We start from the raw sequence: 20,594 nt of genomic DNA, 5'->3' as shown, positions 1-20,594 counted from the left end.
ACTGCCTCTGTGTGACTGACAGCGAGGCAACAGAACACTGGCATTCTTCCTTGCAGCCACTCAGCAACGCTTTAACAAAAACCAAAGGATTTAATATAAAAGCCAGAACAGGGTGTCACAAAATGCTGCACTGCTGCCTTTAATTTGTTTAACATTACCAGCGGCCCCTTTATTTGAATTGCTAGTTTAAAAAGAGAGACGGTTACGTTTCAAATTAAAACAATGTTTTATGAGAAGACTGTGTAAGATGTCATTTTCTGTTCTGATAACTATGCACAAGAATTCCTTGCCTATGATTTATTGTTATATGCCTAGAAATTGACCTTTGTAAATCAAATCTAAAATATATAAAAGGTTATTTTCCCCAGACAAGTAGACAAACAAGAGTCATCAACAAGCAAGAAGGAAGACATTGTAAATGCTGCAAAGGCTTAATAGCTCAAAATTAACAATCTGCCTTGTTTTCATGGATTCAATTAAAGTGATATTTTGTTGTTTCATGATGCACTTAGGAATGATAAAGCACAGATCTGAGTATTGATTTTTTTTACCCATAACAAGATAAAAATATGTATATGTATGTATTTGTAGGGCAAATTGAATCAAAATGCACATATGACATGGAGACACTGACAGCAATTGAATTTGTCAGTCAGGAATTTAGTTAAAGATCTTTGATCTACCAGTGGATAAAACGATTCAACAATCCTGAGTATCAGTAATATCTTATGGTGGACAGCTGCTTAGAGCTCCCTGCCACCTGGAGGGCTTCAACAGCATTTCAAAGCAAACATATTGATGTCAAACCAACAAATAGATTTTTTTGAGGCCAATATTGAAATAAACTGAATAAATATTTCTAATGCTACTTATTTCTACTGCTTGTGTCCAAACTAGGGTCACATTTCCCACAGTAGTTTTCAGTACTATTTCACACTTCTACTGAAACCACCTGGCTGACATCAGCTAAATAAATAACTGCTCATGTAGTTTCTATTAGGAGTTTGGCAAAATCAGCCATATTTTTTTTTCTACTGTGAGACCTGTTTCTCACAGTAGAAGAAACTGTCTGTGTTGTCTGTCTGTGTTTCTCCAAATGTAGGGTGCTTGTAGAAGAGCTCTTGTGTCATGATGGGATGGTGCCAGATGCTTGTTAACAGTTATTCCCACGTTACACGTTTCCAATGTGACTGTGACATTGGTGGTTCCCGAATGGACCCTGCCATTTGTGGTCGAAGTTGATATACTTAAAAAAATATTTTCTGAAGTAAACGTGAGATGCAGCCTTATATTACATCAGCGTTTAACTAACAGCAGTGACATAAGGACAGGTACATCAGATCCATCACTGGCTGAAACCCGTGAAGGAAGACAACAGAAGCTGCTGAAGCAATAGTTAGACATAAAGTAGAGGGATACCTTGCTTGTAAAGTCAAGTTTTCTTTGGAGGAAAAAAAATGCCTATTATAAGGAGAATGACTTTAAACAACACTACGGCACCAAACTGACATCAGCAGATAATTAAGAAAGGACATGGTATTTTTCCCAAAGTGCTGGAAATGTTGTTGTTTTCTTAAACTAAATAGTGAATTTACCTACCTACCTACCTACCTACCTACCTACCTACCTACCTACCTACCTAAAGTGTATTTGATGATTGAACTATTAAAATAGGAAATTATAAGCAATTTTAGAGAAGATTTCAAGTGTGGATTTTAGCTAACCAGGATCCACTGTGATAAAATGTTTTCGAGTGTGTAGTGGGGAGGGGTCGCTAATGCAACCTAAGGTTGGCTCTGTTTTGAGCACATTTTTTTCTTTTTCCATATCCTGCATGAGCACACGGATTACTTTTGAAAAAATTATTTTTCTTCAAGCTTTTTTTTTTTATGTAACAGTGTGTTGATGTTATCTGTGCACCTCCAAGAGCCTGAGAGCTAGCAGAAAGAATGATAGCTATGTTTGTGGTTTAATAACTATTAATTCACTTTTTAACTGTAATTGATGCTTAAATCTCTCCACCCCTCCCCCACTTGGCAGACCTCTTGTCCCCCCGTCAGCTCCGTCCTTCTAATAAGGGCATTATTCCAGGGATTTCATGCATTCTGATAAATCAAATTAGAAGGCCAGTGACTTAGATAGATTGCAGCAAGTAATTAGAGAATCCTCAATGCCTTCCTCGCTGCCACTCATTTACAAGAGTCTTTGTTATCCACCTATCTCAGCGCAGCATGAGCCGGTATGTGTTTGCATCCCTTTCCCCCTCCTCTTAAAATTCCTTCCCGATGTCACCGGAGAGACAGATCCCAGACCATATCTTGTCACCCCGGCCCGACCGCGCCATGCACATCAGATAGCGCAGTGGGACGGCCGTTAATTGGAGCAACTTGGGTTTGGCAAGTACCCACGTGTATGTCAGTGACATGCAAGAACAAGGAGATGAGCTGACACATGGAGACAGGGGACAACCTGGCCCGAGCTAAACCCCCATCCAGCTAAGCCCCTTCCCTCCCACATGCACACACACTGTGCACAGCCCTCGCTCCTTGCCCTCTGGAAACAACACCATGTTCTTGATACTAAGCCAGTGGTCAACATCAGTACTAGAATATACCTGTAAGTGCAGCACTTTAGCACAAATCTGACATATTCATGCACTAGTTAAGTACTTGCTTTCATTGTACTTAATATTTTAACTCCATCTCCACAGAAGAGGGATTAGTCTTGTATTGTTTTTACTGCCTAAGTTAGTAAAATGTGCATTTAAAAAAAAAGAGCTGCATGATGTTCAGAATTGCAATCATCAACACAATTTCAATATTTGCAATATTAGCATCACACTACGCTGTTCCAATTCATCCAAACTCTGTTTGCCAAATTCAGCCACCTAAAGTTAAGCTCACCAACCGCCATATTGCAACTAACCACTTTTCCTTTCAAGACATTAACTTTTTTTTTTTTTTTTTTCATTTTGCTTTATGTTTTCTGTGTTCACACTCATTAAAAAAGAACAACCTTTGACCAAAAAAAACATGGAAGGAACTATTTTTCTTGCGTTCCATTTAAATTTAACAAAAAAAAAAATGTAGTGTTGGCATAAAGTTTAAGCTCTGTTTTTGTATGTTTAGAACTATCACATTTGTCACCCTGTCCTGTTTGAATTTAGATTTTCTTTGGGGCCAGCAGAGGATCCAAAACTGTCCCAAAGTTTTGCTTATGGTTGCCATTGCAGTATTCAATGACAACGTAAGACTTTGTTTTTTCTACATATTAAAAACCTGTAAAAACTGGGTAACACTTTATTTGAAGGTGGGTAAATAAGACTGTCATGACACTGTCATAAACACCTGTCATGAATATTAATAAGCCTTCATGAATATTTATGACTTTTGTCATAAAGCGTCATTCGGTAAATTATGACACTTTTAATACAAAGTTGACATTATTCAAAATGTCTTTGTTATGACAACTTGATATTAACCAAGAAATCATTACTGATATAAATTTGTTATAAAAGTATTACTGATTGCGCTTTAAAAATTAGGTAACTTTATGTTATTAAAGGTAAAGTTTATGAAAGTGTCATGACAGTCTTATTCACCCCCTTCAAATAAACTGTTACCAAAAACTGTATAGCTATTGCACAGCAGATGTTATGCCATAATCTATATAGATATAATTATGTGTCAAGCAAAAATTCCATCACCTTATAAGTGAGACACTCATTCAGTGATAATTTAGAATTTTTGCTTCTATGAAAATTAGTAATTATGTAACCTAAGTTTTTTTTTATTTTTTATTTTTTTATCTTTTAATATATTATTTATTCATTTTAAATATTGTACTCGTATAATATTTGTCAAGCCAAAGACAGAAATTACTCAGCAGGCAGGACAGGACCATCTGTGCACCTTAAAATCATCCCCTTTGACAGCTGCACTTCCTCCTCATCTACAGTGTCTTCTCTGTAGCATTTTTCTTCCTTCCTTTTTCCCACTTCCACGAAGCCGGCTGACACAGTTCACTTTTCTCTTTTAGGAGGATGAATGAAGATAAAAAGCAAGCAAAACGGAGTACGCGAGGCGTCACTTGCTTTGATTCATGATGACTGGGAGTTTTTGCAGCCTCTTCCTTGTCTCGCCTGCCTGTTTGCCTCTTCCCCAGCTCCCTAATGGAGAGCCACAACGGTGCGCTCGCAAGTGACACCTCTTGAAGCCATCAAGAACAGACTGATTATGGTGCTAAATATTGATCTCTGCCTCACATGTGTCAAAATTCCCCCCACTCTTTAATTAGAATTTCTCCTCCGTGCCTTACAAGAACTAACCGAATATATTAGAGGACTTCATGAGGAGGAGGGGAGAGCTGTAAGCGGGGCATAATTGTGACCTCTTGCCTTGCTTCTTCCCTCCTGAGTTTTGAGATGACTCCCAACTGTCCGTCTGATGCTACCAGGATCTGTAATAATCAGTCTTATTTTCCACATTTTATCACAGAACGATCTGGTCTTACATCCATCTGCGATGTTCTTCTCCTGCAAGGCCTTTCCACCTCGTCATTCCATATACATACAAATATACAAATATAAATTTATAATAGATACAACTATTCTGAAATAAAACATTTTTAGAGGCTGCACTGAGACTGAGGCACAGGTTCAACTTCCAGAGGGGAAATCAGCCTAAACATACTGACAGACACATAATGGTGCAGTTTAGATGGAAGCACATTCACACCCATATGAAACTTAGATTGTGGCAAAACTTGAAGATGTATGTTTATTGAAGTCTAATCTAACCCCACTTTCACGTCTAATGAATAGCATAGAAACAGGAATAGCACCACTCTTCTGTCAGACTGCCCTGAGGCAGCTGTGGCTACCATCCAGTAGCTTCCCACCATCAGCGTGTGAATGTGGTGTGTGAATGGAAGAATGACTGAATGGAGTATGAAGCGCTTTGGGCTCCTCTGAACTTGATAAAGCACTATACAAGTACAGAACATTTAGCATTTACCTATTTTTGCAAAAAAAAAAAAAAAAAGTATATCTGAGTCTCCATCTCTGCAATACAAGTATGAATCCTCTCTATAAGACTTTCAACAAAAGTCGCAACAAAGCTGGTGCTGCAAGGTTTTGTAACAGGGCTGCTGAACACTGCAAAATACAAAACACTATTTTTCAATTTAGTTTTTGAAAAATATTTTGCTGATTATCTTTTACCCTTCCCTTCAGAAATATACACTACATTACTTTATAATGGGCTACTACATAAAATCCCAGTATACTGAAGTTTATTCTTCATGGGGTATGGACATCTTATAGCTCTGTCTCTCATGTGTTGTTTCAGGCACACCTACAGTGTAAAGTTACACATGTTTCTCACATCAGCTGTCACCTTTTAATGAATTTTTACTGTAATAAAATGCAACATTCGTTTCAATTCCTTTCCAGTTTTCAAGCCCTCTTCTCCTCCTCCTACCTCCCCGTGTCTCCCCGCACTCCCCCATCCTTTGGTTACCGGTCATCATTATGAGATGCTGGCAGGCTCGCCGTCAGTTGCATTCTGGCGAGAGCCAAGTGCCATGAGGTGCCTTTTTCTATTTGTTTGTTTCATGCAACACTGCACCAGCCACTGACCTGTGCTATCCGTGTCGTGCACGAGGGAGGCGGGTTCATCCAATCAAAAGCCGGCTGAAAATTAACACTGGTCTTTCCAATCCAAAAGAAAGAGAGTGGCAAAAAGGAAATCCGATGACTAGTGGGATTCTTTTTAATCTGATCACTTTGTTTTACGAGCAAAGTGATGTAATTTGTGCCGTCAAACAATCGACAGCTGGATCTAAATAATTTGTGAACATTTTTTCTGAGAAAATCCTTTTGTGTAAGGTTTTCTCTTGATGTATGACGTTCTAAAATGAACGTCAGTTTGCTTGTTTTGTTTTTTTGTTGCTGTTGCATTTCAGTGTGAATTCTGAATCCCTGCAATTCACTACATGCAATATTAATAGTTGATCCATTGGCTGCTTTTCGAGCGGGAACTATTTGAAGAGGGAAAGTTCATGTGCATTTTTGATGGATTGTGCATGTCTCTTCCTACTCTATATGGATAGAGAGCTTGTTTGAAGGTCAGTGATTCTCCTCAGTCATAGTCCTTTTTGGGGAGAAGAATATCTCCAGTCTTCGCTCCGTATTTTTCAAGCGCTTCTAGGATGACTAGGTTGGATGACCCTGGAATCTGGTGGAAATGAATCTCTTTCAGCCTCCTCGCGCTCCTTTTTCTCACGCAAGTCTGTCAAGAAGAAAGACGCCGACCTTCTCCCATCAGGCTTTTCATGTAAAATATCCACTTTTCTCAGCTTCCAACCTTTTCATATCTTTGATATGTGGTGTGCTTCTTCTCAATACGTGTGGTGGATTGCATTTTTCCTTCACCGAAATTACTTAATTCGTATTATTTCCCCCTCAAGTTGAAAAAATATTTATATTTTCTAAATACCATTAGATAATCTAAAACCATGCCTCTCTTTAGGCACAAATAAATTTAGCTGAGGATAAAAAAAAACTGAGGATATATATTGTGTGTGTGTGGGTGTGTGTGTGTGTGTGTGTATGTATTGCTTTTTGTTAGTGCATCAGCAGAAAGGGTTGAGTAAGGGTTGAGTGGATCTTGAGAGCTGGCAGGTGCATTATTGCAGCAGGCTCTGCCGGGCTTGACATGTGTGTTCCTAATCTCCGAATGATATGACAAAGCTGTGTGGGAGACTGGGCTGGAACTCTCTCGTGTTGGTTGTGACACACAAACACACACGACAACCCCCTCCGCCCTCCCCTTCTGTCCACACGCATGCACACATTATTCCCCTCTTGACCCGTCAAGAATCTGGCCCTTGACTATCTGCTGGCACATTGTCACTGTTGATGTACACTTGTGTTTCCAGTGGGAGATTTTTAAAACCATCAGTTTATGTTGTGAGAGTCTGGCTTACTAGATGGGTTTGCCACAACAAAAGAGGCCTCAAAAGATGAATTACAGGCTATTTCGTCTCCTCTCAGGGCCACAGAAAACATTGCCATGCCACAAGGGCAATCTCTTTGGATTTTGGTGAAATCGTACTGTGTTTGGGTTTACCAAGCCAAACTGTGAGCTGTCAATTTGAAAGGCGGGGAAAATAAAAGACTTTCAAGTTATTTCTAACCAGTAATTTGACCAAAAATAAATAAATAAATAAATAAATAAAGTCAAATTGCTGTGTTTTTTGTCTCCTTGGTTTTGATGAGGAATGAAATCTTCTCACATGGTCTTTTGTATAAAACTAGCATTTTGATGTTTTTATTGCTCATTATATTCAGTCAAATAAAATCATGACAAAATGTTTTTGTTTGTTTTGTTGTTTTTATTTTTACATGATAATAGATTCACTTTACTCAAATGGCTTCTGTGACCCTATGGGATGTGCAGTCAACAAGATTGCCGTAAAGTTTTTATTCTTTCACGTTTATATGAACCAAAATCTATGCCGTATGTTTATTGGTCTTCTAAAAAATGTATGCTACAAAGAATTAAGGTAATTCTCAAGGTTAAAGACTAAAAAGAAAAAAGAAAAACAGGGAATGATAATCAGACGTTAGTTTCCTGCATTTTCGATTTAACAACAAAACAACACACAAAGTTGGGATTCATATATAAAGCATCATCTTTTAGAACCAAAGACATAACATATTAATTATTGTTGATTTCTGCTAGGTCAGACTTTTGGGTAAATTTTTTTTTTTAATATCTTAATACATGTCAAACGTTTGCATCATTATGTTTTTGTCCAAAAAACAAAACAAAACAAAACAAACAAATTCTGGCAAGTATGTTTCACGTTAGATTTTTCTGTGTCTTACAACACAGAATATTTTCATTTAGAATGTGTTGACGTGTAATAAAGAAGGCGGCAGACAAAGAATTGTTACGAAGAGCAGATGACAAATCATGCATATGATTCGACTGAAAGACATGAGCAGATTACATGTGCATGAGTGTGCTTAATATGTTTCTCTTCACCATGGAGCGGCGGCGCTGGCCATAACACAGGCTGAGGGCATCTCCCTGTGGGAAGGGAGCCAGTGCATCTGACCATGTTAGAATCCAAGATGCATCCCTGCATTTAGTCACTTTTTCAGTGGTTGCCGTATTAAGCAGAATCCTTAAAGCTTTCAGGAAAATTATTGTCATTTCATGTTATAGCTTCCTTTTTTAGACCGTTTTAATACATTTATGTAAATTAGTTTCATAGATAAGCATTATTGGCCACTTAGTGATACCCCACATGCATCATTTGAACCAGGGCGTTCATCGGTGTACTTCTACAGTTGACTCTTCACTCTCCTCCAGCCTCGCCCCAGAGACCAAATGCATCATTTAAAGCTCATACAATTCATTGCTTCCCAAGCCACTGGCTCGTACCAGCCTGATGGAAGCATTTTTCGCCACTTAGAAACACGCACCGTGTGTCCGACCCCTTCCTCCAATAATATGTCCTCTATTACCATCAGCCATTTATGCCTCTTTTTTTTTTCTCCACTTCAGTAAGCACTGAGCACCGGCTTCATTAAAACTAATTGAATTGGAAACATGTCTGCCTGAGGAAACATTAACACCTTTTATATAGGAAATTTCTGATTTCAATATGTCAATAAGGTCAAAGGACCTGGCCCAAGTGTTCAATACAGCTGCATGCTTTATCCATAAGCTTAAACTGGACGCATAAACTATGAATTTATTTAATCCAGATTGCATTTTTGACATCTTCCATCTGCAAACTATTTGTTTCTGCTGTTTTTTTTTTTTTTAACCAAAGCAAAAATACGATGCATTGCAAAAGTATTTATACACCTTGACATTTTTCTGATTTTGTCAATTTGCAACTGAAAGTATTTTATTGTAATTTTGTGTGATATATCAACAGGAAGAATCACATAATTCAAAGCTGAAATGAGAATGATTTATAGTTTTAAGACTGAGTCATTTGTACTCAGAGCCTTAAGTCAATTCTTTGCTGCAGCTGCAGGTTTTGGGAGATTGAGGGTTTGTTTCTACCAAGTTTGCAACTCTACTGGCTGAAACTTTTAACAGTTTTGGGGGGGATAGAATAGCGCAAACTCAGTTTTAGTAGAGAGTCAGTAGCATTTTCACACATATTGCCAGTTGAATTTAGGTCTGTACTTTGACTGGACCATACTGTCATATTTTAAAATCGTTGCCCTGTTGGAAGTTCGACCTCTACTCCAATGTAAAATCTGTTGTAGCTTCTAATGTGTTTTTTTTCTAAGATCAACTCTGACCAGCTTCTGTATGCCTACAGAAAAAAAAAAAAAACTGTCACCTGCAGTTGGGATGGCCCCACCAAAGGGTATTTTGCATGTGTGCCAAAAAGTTATACTTGACCCCTGCATGACTTGTGGCAAATTTTAAGATGAACCACTTTCAATGATCCCACAAAGTTTATTCACTAATTAGGTGATTTCTGAAGGGAACTGGCTGAACTGACATTTTGTAAGGAGCATCAGAGTAGATGTTCCTTAACACAAATACACTTTCCAAATTTGCAGTTGGAGGAAAAACAATCATGTGGGATGAATATTTCTGTGAGGCACTATACGTGTCCAAACAGAAACTTAAGTCTTTTGTTTCCCTTCAGCTTCATCGTATTATTAATGTCTTTAGGTTAGCATAATTGAGTCTTGGTAGAAGTACCGCCTTAATGGATTTTCCTGACCACACTTGAAACAATAATTTGATGGTATCTATCAGAAATCAATGCGCAGCAACAGAGCAAGCACAGCTGTTTAATGTGAGGTAAATATTTATGAGTTATATGACTGGACATCAAGTTCAGTCAATCTTCTCTGAACGGCTCCATGCGAATGATTAACCTCATTTTACTGCTGCTGTCTGGGCTGGTAATGGCCATTAGAGCTCAGAAGGACTGAGGCCTTTGATTTTTGGCTTCTCATCATTCACAGCTTGTCGCATCCCTTCATCCTTCATACATGGCTGCTGAATTGATTGTCTGTTTAGTCCTATGAATGATAAAGCTGCTCTGGGGCCACAGGCTGAGAGAGACAGACATGGCTCACCTCCCATCTATATGCAAGGTGGATTTTTTTTTTCTTTTTCTTTTTTTTTTTTTTCTCTGCCTTGCCGCTTGGAAATAAGCTTTTTGCATTATTTATCGGACAATCATCGGGATTCAAAATCCGGAGAATCAGTCACAGTAATATAACTATAGGCAGTTGTATCTGAAGGGCCATCACTCAGCTCATCATTCATTCATTTTGTTTAGTTGGCAGGACTTATGTGATTGTGTAATAAACATGTTTTACGGCAGACTTGGCCAGCAGGGCATTTTACTAAGCCGAGGGGAAGTTAATACAGAGAGAAGTGAAGGTGAGTGAAATCTAAGTAAAAAATCCCAGACGGGTCACTCAATATAGGTTTGGATTATCAAGAGCTGAAGTACAGCAAGATATCCGACATAAATAATTTTAATTAAAGAGAACACAGGTGATAAAGTGCAGGTAAGTTTATGTTACACTTGAGGTCAATTAATTTATTAAAAATTATTTCCAATCTCACCCACAGGAAAACAATGATATGCCATTCAATTGGATAATTTTTCTTGATTGGCTCTAGTGGGCAAGTAACATACTAAAACTTATGATTTGTTCCGTGTCGGATAAATGCACCAAGAAAACAGGTTCTGTTATGGGTGCCCACACTCACACACAGTCACATATGTACAAATAGAAGCACTTAAAAGATAGGTTTGTATAACAACTTCTATTAGGAACTGCACTGTTCAACATCTGCAGGCCAAGCCTCCAAAACCCTGCTCTGTTGTTCTCATGACTTTAGTTTTTTTTATTATTATTTTTTTATTACAAATTAAGGAAAGATTTACAGGTAGGGGAGGGAAAACAAACTGAGTTATCGCACTGCCAGGAAACATGAGACAAGTATCAGAAAGCATGCACAGCAAGAGGAGGATCTGGAGAAAGGTGACCAGAAACTGGAGGTTGTAAACTTGGGGAGCTGATTATCGGGATGCAAAAGAGATTGAAGTTTTTAAATGAAAGTTTTTGTGTGGGTGTATTGGTATCAAGCATCAATTTTTGTTAACTTTGATTACTGTGGCTTGCTCAAACACAAGAGAAATTCAGTTTCTAAAAATGTCAAGTTCTAGATAGGATAAATAATAAAGAGCATCTTTACAATTATTGACACCTTCCACAAGGACAGTTTGTCAAAATAAATTGTAGCTGAAATCACTGATTGTGCACAGAATTCTGGATGCAAGCATATTAAGGGAAAGTTGAGTGGAAGAAAAAAGTCTGGTTGAAAATAGTACAGAAGCTGTTCAACTAGTAATGCTTCAACCAGAAGAAATGCTGGTTGAAGCAACCTTCCCAAGACTGTTGTGAAGCAAACACAGTGAAGAGTTTAGTGGAGTTTCACAAGGCTTGCACTGTGACTGTCAGTGATTTAACAGTCACCCCACATAGATGTATGCAGGATCTAATCTTCACTTGTTTCATTTCTTGAGACAACATCAGAAGCGCCTCTAGGCTTTCGAGACAAAATACTGAACTGTTGCTTGGTGGTCCAAAGATCCATTTCCAGCTGAAAGTAAAACCTTTCATTTAGTTAGGAAATCAAGTTCCTTAAAGTCAGCAGGAAGAATGGAGAAGCACTGAATTCATATAACTTGAAATCCACAATTAAGTTTCCACTGTAAGTGAAAATTTAGGCAGCCATGTCATCTGCTGGGTGTTGGTAACATGGTGTTTCATAAAGTCTAAGGCAGCGCTTCAGCACTTCGTGCAGCCCTCTGCTAGCAAGGTTTACGAAGATGTCGCTTTGCTTTGCCAGGTAGCCTCGGCCCTGACCCACACTGCCAAAAGTACAAATAACAGCTTCTGTGACTGTGGTACCACTCTGCTTGGTTTGCCATCAAACTGGCCTGACCTAAGTCCCACTGAGAAACCATGGAGTTTGCCAAGGAAAAAAAAACAAAAAAAAAAAACAGAGACAGCAGAACCAACAATGCAGATGAGATGAATGCTGCTATGAAAACTATCTGGACTTCTTTCACACCTCAGCTCAACCAAAGGCCAAATTATTGATATAAATTTCCTTTTACATGAAAATAATTTGCAGAGGTGCACTCACAGTCCCCCAAGAGTCTTTTTTTTTGCTTCTTAGAAAAACACTCCAAATCTTCTCAACTTCATAGTATTGTGAGAAATGATAGACCTTCATTTCGAATGTCTTCCGGGGTTTCATCAAAAAGAGAAACTAAAGAAATATTTTAGATCACTATAACTTTGAAGTTTTAAATGCTTTTAAGGGTGTAATACAGAAATTTGAACAGATTAAGAATTCACAGCAGTAAAATGAATATCTAAACCCAAACACATTCTACGCAGCCACAAGTTCAACTAATACGCCAAAAGAGTTAAAAAAAAGTGCAGCTGATGTGCATCATGCAACACAAGCCAGTCGTTTTTTGTTTTTTTTTTTTGTTTTTTTGCAGGCAGCATTTATGATCATGGTACAACCAATTCCTTGGAGAGAAGCAGCTGTACAATGCATCCTCTTCTCCCTGAACACAGCCTCTTTCACCTGCTGGCTCAGGCTGCACTGATCACGGGTTGTAAATGTTCCTTCTGCGTTTGTGCGTCTACGCTGACACGGTCCCGCAAATGCTCCAATTGATGTCGAGGAAGAAGAATACAAAAAAAAAAAAAATCACCAGGGTCTATAAAAACATTTGGAGACAAATTCCTCTGGCATGTGTAATTATGCACAAACACTGACAGAAATATTAGCTCCATGAGTCATGTTGTTTCGTATCGAGATAGACATGTTTAAACCCCCAACTGTACTTAGAGTCAACAAAGGGAAACTTGTGACATTGTCTCCGCGCCCCCTTTTCCAAGCAGATCTGCTAAATGTCAGCAAACTGGTTCTGAACGGAATCCCAATTTGCCTTGGAATTAGCGCTTTTACACTGACGATCTAATCATTTAGACAATTTATTGCCTGCTGCTATTATCTCTCAAAATAAGCTGTTCCCTTCACCGTGATCACGGGATAAATGTGGAGAAGTCGTGCCTCTGAGCTCTGCGCGGCGTCACCTCTCTGCGCTGACAGTGTGAGGAAGACACTTTGTGACAGCGTCCCTGCTTCACTCTGATCGGTCCGTCTCTGCTGTTTTTTTTCTCCTTTTCCTTTTTTGCGCGGATCTAAATGACTTTTATTTCCCCCTTTGCGTATTTAAGACAAATTGCTTATTATTCGCTCGTTTTCTTTGGAAGAAAAATTAAAGGGAGACTCGACGTGCAGGACCGATATGTTCTATGACATGATTTATAAACGCAGGTTACCTTTTACAAGTTAAAGTTTGATTAAGGTATAGATTTGCAGGAAGTCTTTTTTTTCAGAATGTTGAAGTGCTTCAATACTATGAGCAATGTCGTTTCACTTTTGCGCAGTAAGGTCTCTGGTTAAAGGGAAAGTAAATTAATTTCAGCTGTAAACCTTATTTTCAGCTGAAAGTCCCGCTTCTTATTGACTTTGTTAAATCTCAGTCCATTTTTAGTAAATCTTATTCAGTGTCTACAGTTAAAACGGCGAAACTTTAGTATGTGTTCCCCATCCAAACGTTCATCCATGTTCCCATCAACTATAGCAATGCTTTCCATGGAAACCGTTAATCCACAGCATGATGCTGCCACCACCACAGCGTTTCAGTCGTAGGTCAAAAAAGTTCAATGTCGGTCTGAACAACTTCGCCTTCTTCACTCTTCCATAAAGAGCTTTCGTACTACTTAATGTCGGTCACCATTGCGCAATCAGCTGTTACGTTTTGCTAAAAACTAAAGATTGAAGCTATCGTTATTATTATTATTATTATTATTATTATTATTATTATTATTATTATTATTATTATTATTATTGATTGCACAAGTACGTATAAATATGCTTTTTAGTAACTTTCTCTAAACTAATTTTTGGATTTAATTTGTGACCACAGCAGACCTACAACTAATCAGTATCCTTCACGTAGCTCCGTCCATCTTCCCATCACCTCTGATCAGCTTTGCTGTCAAGCACACGCCACAGCATGATACTGCCACCACCGCAGCAATTAGGCAAAAGAACTTCAGTTGTGGAGTCTTCAGACCAGAGTTCTTTCTTCCATAGCTTTGCTCTTTTCCCTACAAGGCTTGTGGCAAACTTCAACCAAGACTTCCGTTTCTATTTATTTATTTATTTTTAGTTTATTTCTTTTTTTTTGTCTTGCAGCTTCTTTGCAAAGCTTGGAAATTTGGTGGAAATTCCTTTTCTTTTCTTTTTTTTCTTTTTTTCGTTTATTGAAATTGTAAATTTCACAACCGGTCGGCGCGCTTTGATACAAGAGCTTTCAGCTCTTGTATTTAGCAGGGATATATATATATATATATTTCTTTTTTACTTGTTTTGTCCGCATTTGCTCTGGCATTTTATTCGTGAAGTTGCGCATTTAATTCACTTCGAGAATCAGATTTCTGCTACTAAAACGGCGAATCGTTGTTATTTTATAAAATAGGACTAAAAAAATTAACGGGGAAGCAAATAATATTTTTCATGAAAATAATCGAAAACCGCAACGTCTAACATTTTTAATGCTAACTCCATAAAACTTATGAAACGGATATATATTTTTTTAAAATCTTTTATTTATTTATTTATTTATTTATTTATTTATTTATTTATTTATTTATTTATTTATATTTGCATTAAAGATGTTTGGTGTTATTCTAAGACGAATCATTTAAATCTGTTGCATGTAGCAAGAAGCTATCGGCGATAAAAATCATATTTTTACAATCTAAAATATTAGAACTATTGGCAGGATGGCAGCAAACTGATTGAAACTGATTCCTAAATGTATTCTTATTAAACTGTAATAATAGGGAGTCGCTCCGTGTAGGCGTAAATTAAACTAAGGAGCGCGATGAGAAATAAAGGAAAATCAAACAATACTAAAATTAAAATACATAAAAAAAATTGGTCTACCAGCCTAATATCTGGAAATTGTCCATAGTTTTAAGAGCAATGTCTTGGCTTATTTTAAAATACATCAATAAAAAAGTAATAAAATAAAATAAAATAAAAATCCAAAAAGATATTATTATCATAATTAAACTCTGCCTTTAATTACAAACTGTTAGCGCAATTGATAACTCATGACCAAACAATAATAAGAACTGAGTCCGTTTAACATAAAAAAGCCATGCCTGATAGGAAGATTTATATTAATTTCAGATGAAATGTTTAGCAAAGAATTGTTTTCAACGTTTTATTTGTAAACATTAAATATTTCTTTCTCTCTAAAGTTTTTGAAGTCGGCACCAAAAGCGTTTACAGAAGTTGTAATTATTACATCATGATGCCAAAAAGATGGAGGCCTACATCACACACTTCCCCTCTTTCCGCGTCCAAACGAATTAAATCATAGCTACCTAGACGTTCAGAAAGACATAAAAACATAGACAACGTGCTCAGCATGAACTTGGATGAAGGGATTTTTTTTTTTGTAAATCGTTTAAATTGCACCATGCTTTAGTGTAGCTCCTGGCAATAGAAATAATAAATATATAGAAACGTTTATATTCAACAGCAACAATACTTACAGCACATACAAACAAGGAATGTCTGACAGTTTTTTTTCTTTTTTTTTTACAAACACCATGGGGTTCCCCTCAGGTTTATCTATACAGATGATGAGATATTCGTGTCCATTTAAGGAGTGCCATAACTACGAATCTGTATCAAATCTAGCAGACTACATAGTGTCCGGTATATTTTCTATATATAGACATCACCTCAGCAAGTGCCTATAAAAGAACAAGGAAATTAAAAAAAGAAAAAAAAAAAGCAGAAAGTTGGAACATGCGTTATCTTATCTGGATACTTTTTGGGAATCCGGTCAGAAACACATATATAGGCACGAGTCCAAAACAAAAGGGAAAAAAAGGGGAGAGAAAAGTCTGTTTTTCATTATAACAAACTCTGTACAAATGTTATAAATCGATGCGTTTTGAGGCATCGTGTATTCTATCATAATATACAGTGTTATGCGTGTGACTGTGTGGATTCATATATGCTGTATATAGAATTGGGATATATTACATTGTCTTGTGAGAAAGAAAGAAAGAAAGAAAGAAAGAAAGAAAGAAAGAAAGAAAGAAAGAAAGAAAGAAAGAAAGAAAGAGAAATAGCTATTAAGCGATTAAAATCTCAGCTTATTCTTTCTATTTATCGTGAATTCCCATTAACTGTTGTTCAATTAGCTTATGAATTTTACAAAAGAAAATTAGGAAAAAACATAATCTGTTAAGTTCGTCTCGGACAGTCTTTTTGTGGAAGTTCTTTGAGAAACTCAGAAAGGTAGGGTGTCGAGGAAAAGTTTGTCAATTATTGCTGGCGGGGGGACTAGGTCCTCTAGCTTTAGGTAAAAGATACGCTGCAGACCTTGGGTGCACAGTGTGCGCAGTTCGGGGAGCTTCCCCAACAGTTTTGACAGGTAGTTGGGCCGATTCAAACCGCCGCCATTGAATGTCACTTGATCCTTCAGGCAGTTGACGATCTTATTTTGGAGATCCTCGACTCTTTTGGGTTCCTTGAGACCGTGTCGCTCTACAAACAGAGTACAAAACAAAAAAAGAAAAAGAAAAGGAATAATTAAAACTAATAATTATCAGTGCATTTCTGATTTAAGTTTTTTTGTTTGTTTGTTTGTTTGTTTGTTTGTTGCCTTTTTGTTTAGTTTTGTTTTTGTTTTTTCTCTCGAAGGTGTATATACGCTTTTACACACCTGTCACCATGGCCAAAGCCGCGATGCAGGAGAAAGCCGAAATGTCTATGTTCATGCTCTGCAAGTTGGAAGAAAACTCCACGATGGCGTCCACCCACTCTCCAAACCCACGGACGCACTGCAGTCTGTGCAACACCACGCCATTACAAAATATAAGTTTCCCTTCCACCGGATTGGACCTGCAATTAAAAAAAAAAAAAAAAAAAAACGCCATTAATTACGCACAGCAATAAATGAGAAGGATTTAAGAGCCTTTCTAATTATTGGCCAGCTAATAAAGCCAAGAGCAATGAAGCCTGAAGAATTATTATCTAAAAAGCCCCGCTTTGTTTTATTTTGCAATTACTCACCTGTACGCCAGCCGCAGGACGAAGAGTTCCAGGAAGGCGGATTCAAAGAGAAGATCCTGATCCTGCTTCGGGAGCTCGGAGAAGCCCGGGATCTTCTCCGCCCAGCCTCGAATGATCTCCATGGAGCCCGTCAGGAGGTCATAGAACTGCTGGATGTGCTGAGTGTTGTCGCCGGTCATCTGGTAGTCAGGGTTCGCCTGGAACTGGAATTTAATTTAAACAGCGCCTTAATGAGGTCCCTTTAAAATATATAATCCGTGAAATTGCAAATGCCCATTCCCAAGTGGAGAGAAAGAAAGAGAGAGGGGCACCTCACTATTAAATTCATGTCTTTCTATTAAGTTCTGCATTCCGATGTGATGTACTTTAAAATAAAAGTCTGACAAAGTTTGGAGTGCAAGCGATGGATTACAGAAAAAAACTTTAAGGGTGATAAATTCAGCTGGGATAAGTTAAGAAAAAAAAAAGCAACGTCAGTCTTTGTTCATTTATGTTTTAACTCTGGTTAGAGTGTATTTTACTCACTCTTGAGTAATCCAGAGCAGACATGGAGGGATTGGAGTCCACATGGGCCCGAACCAGCGCGCTTATGAGGCTCACCGGTGGCGAAGGCGGGGAGGGCTCCTGGGGGCTTTTGGGTTTGGATGGTAGGCGTCCTCTCCTTCCTTTCAGGTTATCCGTTCGGACAACTGCGTCCAGAGAAATTTCACATATGCATTACAAATTATGCTCCTGTCGCTGCGCGTAAAACCATATACATCTGAACAGAACAAAACACAAACTTGTTCCACGCACGTCTTCTAAAATATACAAATGAGACAGGCGTAATTAAGCTCGGATGTTTTTTGTTTTGTTTTTGTTTTTGTTTTTCTTTTCAAGTTTCAAACGTAAAACATACCTTCTCTCACCATTCCGACGACAAGGCACTTCTGGAAGCGGCAGAACTGGCAGCGGTTTCTTCGCCGTTTGTCAACAGGACAGTTTTTATTCGCTAAACACACATATTTTGCATTCTTCTGAACGGTGCGCTGCAACGAAACCAGATGCACACATACTGTCACCTTGCAGGCCCTTTATAAACGACATATATTAAGTGCACACAAAGCACCGGTGCTGCAGAACATGAGAAAAAAAATAAAAAAATAAAGATGAAAACGATATAATATCAGCTCTATCTGTGTGTCCTGTTTGACCTAACAAGAGGGAATAAAGCAGTAAACACACACGCGTGATTCCTCATATTTCACAAGTTCCTTGGAGGTTTGGCTGTGTGTTTATAATCTGATCTTAAATAGTGGAATCTGATTCGATTATGGAGGTTTTGCGCATTCTAAAGACATAATTCATCTTCACAAGGCTGCTCTTTTTCCAACTTACTTTAAAGAATCCTTTGCACCCCTCGCATGTCCTCACTCCATAGTGCTGACAGGCTGCGTTGTCCCCGCACACCGCGCATAGACCCTCGTTTGACGGCGATCCCCGGGAAGGGGGAGACGGAACCTGGCTGTCCACCAGCTGGTGCCCGTGTCCGAGCTGCAGGGAGTGGGGGAAGGCCAGGCCGGCCTGCTTCCTGATGGCACTGGGCACCGCGAAGCTCTGTGCGTCCAGGCCGCGGTGCGCTACACCCGGGCCGTCGTGGTTCATGGAGACGTGCAACGGCCCGTCGAACCTCATCTGGCAACTCGACACGGGGGTGCCGGGCGGCGACTGTTTAAACGAAAAGAGCGAGAGCCTCGACATGGGGTTCTTGCGCTGGTCTATCATGTGAGACGTGGCGGCAACGTAGTTCTGGTGGAAACTGTGCAGAGAGCCCGGGTCCTCCCACATGTGGTTGGACTGGATCTGGAAGTTCGGCGTGCTTGGAGAGTGAGGTGAGGACGGCTTGAAGTACATAGGCCCAGAGTGAGCGATCATCTCCTCCGACTGGGGAGGCAGGTGGCTCTGCTGGTGGTAGCTGTGCATCTGGACGTCCTCCACCTTGATGGAGGACTGCTCTCCAGAGTGCGGCATCTGATATAGACAAGGCGGCTTGACGTCGTAGCTGGTGTTATAGTTGTCCATGAAGGTGCTGAAGCTCGGCAAAGAAGTGGTGGCTGTGATCTCGGTGTTGGTCAAGTCCATGCTAAACTTAACAAACTCGGGCGTTAGGAAGTCGCAGCTGTACTCTCCTGCGGTGTGGTAGCTGTAGCTCTGGGAAGCGGGGCTGGCTCCTTGAGGTGATGATCCATACTGAGCCTGGACGCAGGGCATGGCTGCAAACCAGGAATCAGAAACACCAGTATTAGAAGGAATCTGTGTAAATAACCGCGGCTAATTCTCACGAAGCCCCGTTAAAAGTGCAAGAATAAGCACGAGCCAATACACGTTAATTTGTTCTACACAAAGAGATCATTTCTTTTTTTTTTCTCCTACCTCAAGCTTTTGACAGTTTTCCGGTGACACTTGAAACAGGCAATGTTAGAAGTTGGGTGGATGTCAGGGTTGAAGAGAGAGCCTCTTTTCTGGACCTTCCGCTAAAGAAGCAAATACTTCTTGGATTTAATATGTAATGAAATTAAATCATTTCCAGAAACAAATAGGATATCGCAAACTTACACGTAAACGTTGCAGTTCTTTTTTTTTTTTAATCTTACACCAGTTTAAATAACTGTTTTAGTTGTGACGCTTTAGAGTGACAAAGCGTCACTCTAACTTTACGCACGACTTCCAACTTGTTTGCGAAGCCAAAATCAGAATATTCATATAGCACCAAAGCAACGCTCATTTATGTAATGAATTGTGTAGTTTCAGATAAAAGTAAAGAAGAAAAACAACAACAACAACAACATCTAAACTTAAACATTCGAGACATGACCCAGCGCGATGATTTTTTTGTTTCGGAGAAAAGAAAAGACGCAGGTCTTACCTCTTTCACATCCGCATCGTCGCTCTCAGTCCATGCGATAAGCATATAGTAGGTAACCATCAATTTAGTTTAAAACCTCCAAATCATGAGCGTTCTTTGATAACAACGCCAAGCGGGCAAACTGTGTGTGACTCCGCGCACTGACAGCGACACCAGCTCCAACTATCCAGTCTGCCTCAATGTGGCTTTGTTTATGTGAGAGCTGGATGCCGTGGCCCACGTGTTTCGAAGCGCGACGTCATCGGCGTCGACAGCGACGCCCACCAATCCGCTTGGGAACTTTCCCAACTCCTAATTTTCCCCGTGAGTGTGTTTGTCTTGTGGTGTGCGCGTCCTGTGCACTTCTTCCCACAATGGACCTAAGCAGAGGCTGTAGTGGAGGGTAAACCCAGCCAAAGTCAGCGCAGTGTTTGTTCTGGACTCAGCGT

The 20,594-nt window shown here is 39.1% G+C and overlaps 1 protein-coding gene across 1 annotated transcript; it reads right to left on the bottom strand.

The window, feature by feature from the left end:
• Window positions 1-15,619: 15,619 nt before the first annotated feature.
• nr4a2a (nuclear receptor subfamily 4, group A, member 2a) lies at window positions 15,620-20,349 on the bottom strand. Its single transcript, XM_007570271.2, has 8 exons — window positions 20,167-20,349; window positions 19,674-19,774; window positions 18,639-19,513; window positions 18,160-18,289; window positions 17,787-17,950; window positions 17,262-17,464; window positions 16,912-17,090; window positions 15,620-16,733 (listed from the first exon to the last, which is right to left on the bottom strand). Exons 3-8 carry the CDS (start codon window positions 19,509-19,511, stop codon window positions 16,477-16,479), a joined length of 1,806 nt encoding a protein of 601 aa, XP_007570333.1. The 5' UTR covers window positions 19,512-19,513; window positions 19,674-19,774; window positions 20,167-20,349; the 3' UTR covers window positions 15,620-16,476.
• Window positions 20,350-20,594: the final 245 nt, after the last annotated feature.

Source organism: Poecilia formosa, unplaced genomic scaffold (assembly GCF_000485575.1).
Source record: "Poecilia formosa unplaced genomic scaffold, Poecilia_formosa-5.1.2 Scaffold257, whole genome shotgun sequence".
Lineage (NCBI taxonomy): Eukaryota > Metazoa > Chordata > Actinopteri > Cyprinodontiformes > Poeciliidae > Poecilia > Poecilia formosa.
Note: the sequence above shows the minus strand (reverse complement) of the source record. Positions and strands in the feature narration are given on the sequence as shown.

Coding starts and splice junctions, on each gene's coding strand:
- nr4a2a (XM_007570271.2), bottom strand. CDS start 19,511: ATGCCCTGCGTCCAGGCTCAGTATGGATCATCACCTCAAGGAGCCAGC. Junction 18,290..18,638: donor GGTGCAAAGGATTCTTTAAA/GTAAGTTGGAAA, acceptor GTTTCGTTGCAG/CGCACCGTTCAGAAGAATGC. Junction 16,734..16,911: donor GGCTTTGGCCATGGTGACAG/GTGTGTAAAAGC, acceptor CTCTGTTTGTAG/AGCGACACGGTCTCAAGGAA.